The sequence below is a fragment of the Glandiceps talaboti genome, chromosome 9 (assembly GCF_964340395.1).
Source record: "Glandiceps talaboti chromosome 9, keGlaTala1.1, whole genome shotgun sequence".
NCBI classification, from domain to species: Eukaryota; Metazoa; Hemichordata; class Enteropneusta; family Spengelidae; genus Glandiceps; species Glandiceps talaboti.
The window spans coordinates 20,680,144-20,692,051 of record NC_135557.1 but is presented as its reverse complement, the minus strand read 5'-3'; the positions used below and the strand labels follow the sequence as shown (position 1 = coordinate 20,692,051).

The 11,908-nt window shown below is 36.0% G+C and overlaps 1 protein-coding gene across 1 annotated transcript; it reads right to left on the bottom strand.

Annotated features, from left to right (window-relative positions):
- Positions 1-758: 758 nt before the first annotated feature.
- LOC144439944 (uncharacterized) lies at positions 759-9,653 on the bottom strand. The gene is made up of 9 exons (XM_078129178.1): positions 9,630-9,653; positions 9,209-9,322; positions 4,783-4,869; positions 3,762-3,989; positions 2,994-3,156; positions 2,363-2,481; positions 1,471-1,659; positions 865-904; positions 759-820 (listed from the first exon to the last, which is right to left on the bottom strand). The coding sequence occupies exons 1-9, from the start codon at positions 9,651-9,653 to the stop codon at positions 759-761; spliced, it is 1,026 nt and encodes a 341-aa protein (XP_077985304.1).
- Between the last annotated feature and the right edge of the window lie 2,255 nt (positions 9,654-11,908).

Below are 11,908 nucleotides of genomic sequence, written 5' to 3'. Positions count from 1 at the left end.
TAAAGATAAACACAAAGAATTGTTATCTAGTGAACATTGTGACTGTACTGTTATGTTAATCCTTGAAAGACTGACAGCCTATAGGGTAATCACATATAGTTACTAGAAATCAAGTCGTTTGAGGGTTAAGCAAATTGCTGTAGTTACTAAAATTAACAGTATTTCTAATAAGTTTTGGGTATTCCAAATACATGAAGGTCATCAACTTTTGTGATAAAAGTTGAACTGTGTCTGAAGTAAACACTATAACTGACAATATTTTACTTTCACCACATAAATTCAAAGAGCATATGATGTGAATTATTACATATGTACCAGTTTTTACTTGCATTGGTGCATGCACAAACTAGTGGTATTTGCACTTATGTTGTGCAGGCAGTGTTTTCTCCGGTGGCAGAGAACACTATCAGAACTTGTGCAAATACATCGAGTACACAACACTTGCACTCACTTGTCATGGGGTTCTGTCACAGTCACTGAAGTAGGCAGTATGTCTTACATTACACAAAACTTAAAATTAGAATTTGAATTTTACTATAATTGTTCATGTACACTGGATCAGGTCTGGGGGAAAGTGGCACTGAATATCAATATGACTGAATAAAAAAAAGTGTAATACTAAAAAGACTTCTAAACTTTGTTATCAAACTTACGCTGGATCAGAACAGTATTGCCCTGCTGTACAATTTGTACAGGCAATCTGGGCTGATAAACCATTGGTATGTTGTCCTGACTGACATGGTATGGGTTGCTGGTCTTTATTTGGACACATGTAACCAGCTGGACAATCTGTACATCCTTGTTGTCCCTGTGTACTGTACTGACCAACATCACAGTCGGATAATGTTACATTAGAATACATACAGTCTTTACCAGCTGGACATATATGGCACTGGGCGTCACCCTGGTAATGGAAACAGAACAATGACAAAACATCGTAACCATGACAATACAGATGTGGTAACCATGGACAACATAAACTATTTAGTGACATATACTGAGTTTTTAAGCTTTTATACATCAAATGAAATGCTTCGTTGGTTGGACACTAGTAGAGGTTCTTGGCACCTGTTTGTCCATTCCCTTCACAGGCTGTATTTTGTTGTTTTTTGTATTATTTTTATTTTGTTTGTCGCTAGTGTTTTGGGTACACATGTATGGTCTTTCTGTCTTGCTGTAGTCTATTGTACATGTTATTTTTATTATTGTGTATTTTTGACTTGCTTGTGAAGAAAATAAAAAATAAAAATAAATTACATAACACTCATTATACATGTATTCTTGTAATTGAAATGTTAATGTTGGTACCTGCCCTTGATAGAATTACAAATGTCTTCTGGTGCTGTATTTACAGACGATGAGACACATAAAACACCACTTTACATATGCCCTTCAAAGTAAATATGATTATACAAATCAAAGAGCAGAATCCTTGCATGTAAAGATTGTGTAGACTATTCAGAGCCTTACCAGTTCACTGTAGTAGCCAGCATCACAATTCTGTGGACTATCACCAGGATTAAGACAAGATTGACCAGCTGGACAATCATCACAACTATCCTGCCCAGTAACTGAGTAGGTTCCACCTGGACATGGTGTTGGTGCTTGCGATGCTGAAGAACAGTAAAAGCCAGATGGACATGGTGTACATGCTACCACCTGTAAAACAAACAAGATAGTCATATACTAACACTGCCTGAATTTAAAGTACATGATCTCTAGTTTATTGAAAACAATATGTGATTGTACATTCCATAGGTTTGCAGTATGTGAATACTAACTTATTGAAAGTAATATACTGTGTGTGCAAGACTGCTCTATATATTTCATAGCTTTACACTATATTTGCTTATACAGGCAAACTCATACAAAATACCACCCTGTGTACAATACTGTTTCACTACATAGGTTTACAGTGCATAAATGCTAGCTTTGTGAAAACAGCACACTTTTAACTGCTGCTACATAATTCTCATTACCTGAAACAGAATTTCAGTACCACCTTGGTGTGTCATACAATTGATGATAAGTCAATTTCTTGGTTTACTCCATAACTTATGTTCCATGTACTACATATGCATTACTAGAGGTGCACATGAAAAAGGGTCAACCTTGTTCTATTTTGATCTTCCAGCATGGGTGAAATGTGATACAAGAATTAACTTAGTGAAAGTAACACATCTTGTGACAGTGTATAGAAGCTTTAAGCCATAAAAGTATATTTCACAGTTTAAATCATTACATGTAAAGTTACTTACCAATCCATCAAGACCATAAAACACAGTATCAAAGGGACAGAGAAATGTTACTTATCAATCCACCAAGACTGTAAAAACACAGGTGACAGAGAAATCAGACTTACCAATCCACCAAGACTGTAAAAACCAGTTCCACAGGTGGCAGGGCTGATACTTGGATCTAAACAGGAACTACCAGCTGGACAATTACTGCAGTACTCAGCACCTGCATCACTGTATGTTCCTACAATTTGTGAAAATAAGCGATCAATTCAGTCCATTAAAATCTGAAATATTTTACTTTTCAACTTAGCATCTTATATGAACAAGGAAACAAGGACAAACTTGTCAAAATAATGGTAATGATAGCATTCCACAATTCAAATTATGAAATCATTAGAAGTGTGTTTCTATCCATCGTCGCAAACCACAGCCTCTTTTACAGCACCGTCCAAAACACCGTCAACTTGTTATTTCAAAGTTTGCGGAAGAAATAACAGCTCTGGTTTGTGAGAATGGTTTCTACTGCACTGTAAAAGAATAGCAATGCTTTATCACCTTTCAATGTGATTGGGTTAAGCCTAAGGATCCTGGTGTGTGTGTGTTATGTGTCGGTTATTGTTTGTCTAGAGTTGAAATGTGTCTTTGTATCTTTGTGTATTTATAAAAAAAACATCACATGAAACACTGAGGCCACTTCATTTCTCCTGTAAAGTACTGCTTTCACCTAGTAAGGATCTACTGTTTTACACTTACCTGAGTAGCATGGTGAACAAATTCCACTAGCCTGAGGGGCATAGTAACCAGCATCACAGTCTTCAGGTAGCATTGGTGTTGATCCATTTAGACACTGCTGACCAGCTGGACATAGTTGACAAGATGCTGCACCTGCATTACTCCATCGTCCCTCTGGACATTGCTGTAAGTAATAATCAAATTTAAAACACCATGGTATTGCAGTCATTATTTACCTGACTGTCTACAGGGCTGTAACTTAAGTAATAATTAAATGTCAAAAGTCACTGTGTTGCAGTCCTTATTTACCTCACTGTTGATAGACTCCACAGGGCTGTAAGTAATAATCATATTTACAATGTCATGGTATTGCAGTAATTAATTACACACCACTGTCTACAGGGCTGTTATCATGATCAAATTATAAAGTCAGCATTGCAGTCACTATTTACCCCACAGTATGGAAATGGCAGTGCATTATTTATGATGGACTATGTCAAATGTACAGTCACACTCACAACATAGCACTCATTATATCAAATAACAGTCAAAGTCTACTCTTTACCCTCCTGACTAGACTTGGGTTTTAACAACACTTACAATACATGTAAGTTACATGTACATGTCCAATAAAATAGACACTATTTACCTTTAGATAGTACATGTATTATATGCTGTGTGATTATATAATTCACACAAAAATGTTCGGCTATGTGTTAAGCTATATGACTGTCATCTACATATATGCATCTATCTACTGTCATCTACAACACCAGTTTATATACTTACCATACATCCTACTTGTCCAGCTAAACTGTAGTAACCATCACTACATGTTACTGGGGCAACAGATTCATCATAACAGGAGTAGCCAGCAGTACATTGATAACATGTAGATTGACCTTCCTGGTCTTGGTATGTACCTTCTGGGCAGGCTATAGGGTCATACAGAGGTGACGGACACTTGGCACCAGCTGGACATTGCACACAGGCTGTACCATTGGAATATTCACCAACCTAGAGAACAATAATGTTTAATTATGTAAATCACAGAGTGTAAGGTACTATAGTGGTGATGTACACATACCAATAGCTAGACACAGTACGCAGACTATTCCCGACCTGTTGCAATGTTAAATTATATGTTATACATGATATGGGGTCAGGGAGTGGTGATGGACACTTGGGAAATGGTATAATCACCAATTCATGGGTCATGAATATTCATTGTTCAACCAATTCATAGTGTACGTGTATGGGTATAGACTGGTGATGGATTATGACTAGCTAGACACAGTACATGGGACTAGCTAGACACAATACATAGACTAGCTAGGCACAGTACATGTACATAGGCTAATGTACCATTGTGTAATAGTCAACAACATAGTGAAAAATAATGATAAACACTGCAATACACAGTGTAGGGAGATATAAGGTTGATGGACATGTGCACATAGCATTAGCTAAACAATATACAAGCAATACAATTGGACTGAAAAGTCGACAACCTATTTAACGACAAATGTTAAATATATAGCAACATATTACACGACATGCATGCTAGTTGCATATATTCAACAGAAAGTACGTGATTACGTTTTGGTCACTCAACATCTCGGCAGCAATGTTGTATTAAATTTCTTCTGTACGATATCACCACACTCTCTGATAGTGACTCAATGTGGTGACATCAATGGTTACCATGTGTTACTCAAAATAAAATTCAAAACATTCCAAATTGACAATATATTTCTCCAATTTGTTTCATTCTCCAATTAAACTATAAACTTTGAATACAGATACTTACACTACACAGGGAAGGAGAACCAGTTGGATCACCACAGGACTGACCAGCAGGACATGTATAACATGTATCGGATCCAGCTGGTGAATACTGAAATATAGATATGTAAATGTTTACTTCATTTATCCATAGATTAATTATTAATCATTCAATCATTCAATCCATCAATCAATGAACCAATCAATCAACTATTGATTATCCAATTATCCAATGAATCAATCATCAGTTAACCAGTCAATCAATCATCAAATCAGTCAAGTACTCACCAACCGACAAACAGTGTCTCAAATGAACGATCAATTTATTAATATCAATCTCACTTCAGAGTCTTAGAACTCAGAAGAGCGCCCTCTACAGTTGCATATTATCAATCATCAGACATTAATATGTATTTGAATTAAGCCAATGTATCATAGCATCACTCACCAATCAAAAGATAACACATCAATTAAATAAATCATTGAACAAATTTGTCTCATCACACACCAATCAATTGAGTTATACATTTGTACCATCATTCAAAAACCAAATACTTAACTAACAAAGAAACAAGTTTTCATATCCACAACCCCTCCCCCCCCCACACACACACACACAAACAGTGACACACATTCATATATACATACATATATATATATATATATAGATAAATACATACATAGTACATACATACATACATACATACATACATACACACACACACATACATACATACATACATACATACATACATACACACACACACACACACACACACACACACATGCATGCATACATACACACACACACACACACACACACACACACACATACACACACACACACACACACACACACACACACACACACACACACAGAGTAAAATACAGATGTCATGTAAGACAGCACTGACTGACACAAAGCCATCAAAATACATTGTACTGTTACATTAGATTGATTAGTGGTCAATATTACTACACTATCATGTCTAACATTAAAGTCAATTATATTAATATACACTACATGACTGTACAATGGAGTGGTTCACATCCAACGATAGTCAGTATGTTATATTCATATTGAACTTTGGTTAATGGTTAATTCATCTACACACTAAATCTACAGAACTACACGTAGTACAAAATACTTCACATTAAAACATGAAATACCTCCTTGGTCTTTGGATGAAATGATGTCATAAACATCGGTTGTCATGGAAACAAATGGCAGTGCGATTACAGATGGGATGAAATGGGACAAAAACAAAAAACAAACCAACAAACATAATGAAAACTTCAGAGAAAGAGAGAGACAGAGAAGAGCAAGAAATATGGAATATAAAACATTAAAATCACCCAACACTTCTAACAGTGCATCCTCACTAAGTGTTTGCTCTCAGGCTTTAAAGAGAAAACTGAGGTTGGGAAAAAACAGTTTTTTACTGGCATATTTTTTGTGTCACTTAGACAGAAACAATGTAATTTTTCCAACAAGTGTCACTTTATCATGAATATTTTATGTAAGTTTTTCAAGGTCACTTTGATTCTGACAATTGAATGCAATCATTTCAACAAGTGTCACTTTGTCACACATATTGGAATGTTTTTCTTTTTAAGTGTCACTTTGTCAGATATTATTATCATATTTGAATATAATATTTTCACAAAGTGTCACTTTAGTCATGGACCTTGTTGAAATGTTTACAATTTTAGATGTAATCACTAGAAAGGTTTCATTGACAGTAAAAATTTCTTGAAAAAAAGGAATAAAATAAAATTTAGAAATGGCCAGGAATAAATTACAATGACTTAAAACTGTCCGACTTAGTGAGGATTTACTGTATTAACAGATTGCAATGCTATCAACATACCAATATTACACCAACACAATATGATTACATTATATATAGAAAACCCATTGCTTTCAGTATGTTCATTTACTGTCATGTTATTTTTGCCATAATGTCATGCAACAGTGTTATGCAATGCATTACATGTATGTCTAATGTTATTGTTATGCAAGGACGTTAACCTATGCAATGTAAAGTAATGTCATGCAACAATGTTATGTGATGCAATCAATGTTATGCCACGATGTTAATGTAAGTAATGGCATACAACAATGTTATGTGATGCAATGAATGTCATGCAAGGATATTAATGTGAGTAATGTCATGCAACAATGTTATGTGATGCATGTAATCAACGTTATGTAAAGATGTTAGTGTAAGTAATGTCATGCAACAATATGTCGTGCAATCAATGTTATGCAAGGATGTTAACCTAAAAATGTGTAAAATAAGTAATGTCATGCAATTGAGAGTAGTGTCGTGAAGATGGTAGAAAGTTGGTTTCTGCATTTTTTTATAAGGGCCAGAATATTGTGCGTTTCCGTGAGTGTTTTATTTTTATTTGAAATTATATTTTCACTTGATCATACTTGAAGTAAATACGCTAGTAGGTCATTGGAAGTATAATAGCAGGAGTCTGACAGTAGCCCCATCTACACGTAGGTCGTCCTACCTGAGGCAGTCCCAAGTCCTACCTGAGGTAGGATAGATTTGTGTCTACACGTAGGAAGGTTAGAACGGAGATGACGTGTGTTCCGTCCTGACAGTACATAGGACGAAGTCAGGAGGGTTTCAGGAAACCTATCAAAGGTGTCCTAAGTCAGGACAGTTTCAGGACAGGTTCAGGACACGTTTGCGTCTACACGGGCTTCAAACTACTGTATCCTGAATCCTACCTCAGGTAGGATTTTTAGTGCCGTGTAGACGGGGCTACTGATACAAAGGGCGCAGTTCCAATTAGAGTTCAAATTTATGTGTGAATTAAAAACAACTGTCAGGCAGAACTGTAGAAAAAGATGATCCAGATCAAAACAAAAGAAGATTATATGTAATCCTTATGATTCCAATGATAAGATATGAGAATTGGAAAACCTGGTATTTAAACCTGGGCCTTTAAGTCTCCACTGATAAAATAACAGAGTGGGAAAACCTGGCATTGAAACTGGGACCTTGTACTTTGGTTCCACTGACAAAATTACACTAATGCAAGAACATGGCATTGATACCATGGATTTTGGTTCCACTGATAAGATAACACTAATGTGAGAACCTGGCAGTGAAATACTGGAGTTTAAAGTTTTAGAATGTGTAGAAGACTGGATAACAAGACATATGATAGAATATGGCACTGGCTGACATCAGAGTACATATCAGCAAAAACAGTATGACTGGACCATTTCAGTTTGGAATGTTTTGGAGCAACATACAAGAATGCACAAGCTCCACTGGGAACTGTTTGCAATTTGTTGTTTCAGTCAATTCTGGTTTGTAGCATGTAAAGCACAACTGGATGTATATGTATATGGCTTATAAATGTATGTACACCTAAGTCAGAGCTTTGTATGGCAGTACCGATAGTAAACTTTAATAGCCAATCCTGGGTACTTGAGAAGAAACTTCAGAGAAGCTGGTGCGGTAAATTTATAGTGCGTAAGTAAATGTGAAGGGTTTACATTGTAGGTTGCGTTTTTATCTTACAGCTTTGGGAAAACAAGTGTTGCATTGGTAGAATGTTGCACTATATAGTACAATGGGGAATGTCTTACACTGGCAGAGAACAGAGATAAACATAGTGTTTAGAATAATAACTAAACACTAACTAAGTAAAGACACTAAAAAGTTTGGTATTGTACTAATTCAATTCAAGACTACTACTATAAACACACTGAGGTAACAAGTAACGACAATTTATGATTTTTACAACAGAACTTACACTATTAGAAATTAAGCCACTCAAAACTACTAACACTATAATCCAGCAATATAACTGATTTTTACAAATTGAAACTAAACACACAAGTAATGAAATTCCACACTACTAATACTACAGCAGTCATACTACATTTTAATATCTGATTTTTACAAAAAACTAAACACACATGTAAAGCATTTCCACACTACTACCACTACAGTAGCTAAACACTGGGCATTTAAGTTACTATAATTTTTACAAAAAACACACTCAAAAGTAAAGACATTGAAGATTATTAAGATTTCACTAGCAGAACACTATCATGTTAAGTAACTATACAGTACACAGTCTAAACACACAGATAAAGATATACAATACTAAACACTATAATAACATTGCCGTAGCTGATCAAGGTGTTTAAGTAATTATAAATAACACACTAGACAACACAAAGGAAAGGTATCCAGTATTATCAATACAGTAACTATAAACTAAACATTATGTTAAAGTCACTACATGACTACCACACAAGCAACACACAGGTGAAGTCACTGTTTTATACAACAAAACAGTACTTTTGAACACAGTAAAATACTATCTTGCTTTGTACAAACTAACAGGTAAAAGACAACTACTATAGCATACATGCATTGGATATCTACTTTGTTGTAAATGGCATTGGTACTTACCGCTCCTACTCCACATTCAATTGGATCGCTATCTTTAAGTGGACATTTAGAACCAGCTGGACATTCTGTACATGATACTGTACCACTTACTGTAGTGTAGTAACCAGATGCACACTAAAATACAATAATCATAACAAAAATTTTAGTATTTTTTATAATGCTTTCCCACACTGTGCTCAACATACTTTATAATTATCACCTCCAGCACAGACCTATAACGACACAATGGCCCTTTATATTCCCTCAACTCTCTGGAAAAAACACAACCTATTAAGGTCTCTATAAGCACATCGGCTTAACGCATTCACATTGCACCCTCTATCCTACCAGGTGCCAAAATATACATTTTGGGTTTGGCTGGGGGCAACACAATTACATTCTAAGATACTTTTTTTACTGTCCATAAGTAGCAAATACTCACAGCTTGGCATTCAGTAGATCCCATTTGGTCTGCATAATACCCTGCTACACACTCCACAGGACTGGCAGTCGCATCGGAACATTCATTACCTATAAAACAAATTAAACAAACATTGAAATAAACACTGTTACTAACAAATAAACTAATGAGGTAAGAACAAACAAACAAACACATTTAATGCTATAATGAACAAACAAACAAACTAACATTGAGTTAATAAACATACATTAATAACAAATGCTGGCCAAAGAAAATAACATTCTAACGGTTACTTTTTATGGAACAACAATGAAACCCATCCCCTCTCCATCTATATATCCATCCACACCCATCCATTCCTCACCACACACACACACACACACACACACACACACACACACACACACACACACACACACACACACACACACACACACACACACACACACACACACACACACACACACACACACACACACACATACATGCATGAAGGGATGGGTGTAGTGGAGGGGCTTATTAACTGAACATTGGATAGGTGTAGTAGAGGGGTGTTCTTACTTGATGGATATTGGATGGGAGCAGTGGAGGGGGTTCTTACCTGTAGGGCATTCTGTACAATTGGTACTTCCTGTAGCGTCAGCATACCAGCCAGATGGACATGGGATAGGTGTAGTTGATGGTGGTTCTGGACAGTAATAACCTTCATTACATGGTGTACATGATGTACTACCAGCTGTAGAATACTCTCCTCCTAAACAACTCACTGGTTCCGCAGTACTATCTGGACATCTGTTAATTCACAATTTAAACATTATCATCTTAAGTCAATATTTACAATTTATCATAGTTACTTAAGGTACATGTACTCGTATGACACAACCCTGTGATGTGATGTGATGTGATGTGTGTGTGTGTGTGTGTGTGTGTGTGTGTGTGTGTGTGTGTGTGTGTGTGTGTGTGTGTGTGTGTGTGTGTGTGTGTATGTGTGTACAAGTGTGGCATATACTCTGGCTATTTGCATAAGTGTTTGCATATTTTCTTGACCATATACATACATTGTATCATGGAGTTCTGTCATAGCATTTCTACATGTAGTAACTGGTAGGTGAAATAAACACTTACTCATGTCCAGCAGGACATTCAGTACAGGCTGTAATACCAACCAATGAATAATATCCTGAATCACAACTGGTAGGAGTTGATGATGTATCAGTACAATAATCTCCAGCTGGACAATCATCACAACTTATTTGACCAGTACTGTCTTGGTAGGTGCCTTCATTACAGCTGCAAATGACAATAAATTAGCATATTAACATTACAGACCAGATGGACAATCACTACAACTTACTGAACCAGTACTAGCTTGGTAAATACCTTGATTATAGCTACATACTAAATTAGCATATTAATATTAATAACCACCTGGAAAATCACTACAACTTGTTTGGCCAGCACTACGGGGAAGTACCTTTGACTATGGACATACAGTAAATTAGCATATTAACATTATAGACCACCTGGAAAATCACTACAACTTGTTTGGCCAGCACTACAGGGAAGTACCTTGACTATGGACATACAATGAATTAGCATGTTAACATTATAGACCACCTGGACATATACTGCAACTTCAAAAAGCTAGTAAATTAAATCTACAATTTGGAGAACAAACTGTGTTGCATTACCTGATTTGTTCAGACAGTCCATCACTTGGACAATAAAAACCAGCATCACAGTCTTCACATGTTATACTTCCATTGATGGCATATGTACCAGCTATACACAATACAGGCAAGGAGTTTGCACTTGAACATTCATATCCACCCGGACACAGGTAACAAGCTGTTGTATTACCCAGTGAATAATAACCACTATCGCAGGCCACAGGACCTATAAGTTATAAAAATACAGAGGGTATAACTTGTTGTATTGCCCAGTGAATAATATACACTATCACAGGCCACAGGACCTATAAGTTATAAAAATACAGAGGGTATAACTTGTTGTATTGCCCAGTGAATAATATACACTATCACAGGCCACAGGACCTATAAGTTATACAAATACAGAGGGTATAACTTGTTGTATTGCCCAGTGAATAATATACACTATCACAGGCCACAGGACCTATAAGTTATACAAATACAGAGGGTATAACTTGTTGTATTGCCCAGTGAATAATATACACTATCACAGGCCACAGGACCTATAAGTTATACAAATACAGAGGGTATAATTTGTTGTATTGCCCAGTGAATAATATACACTTATTGCCTGGCTATGAGGGCACTAGT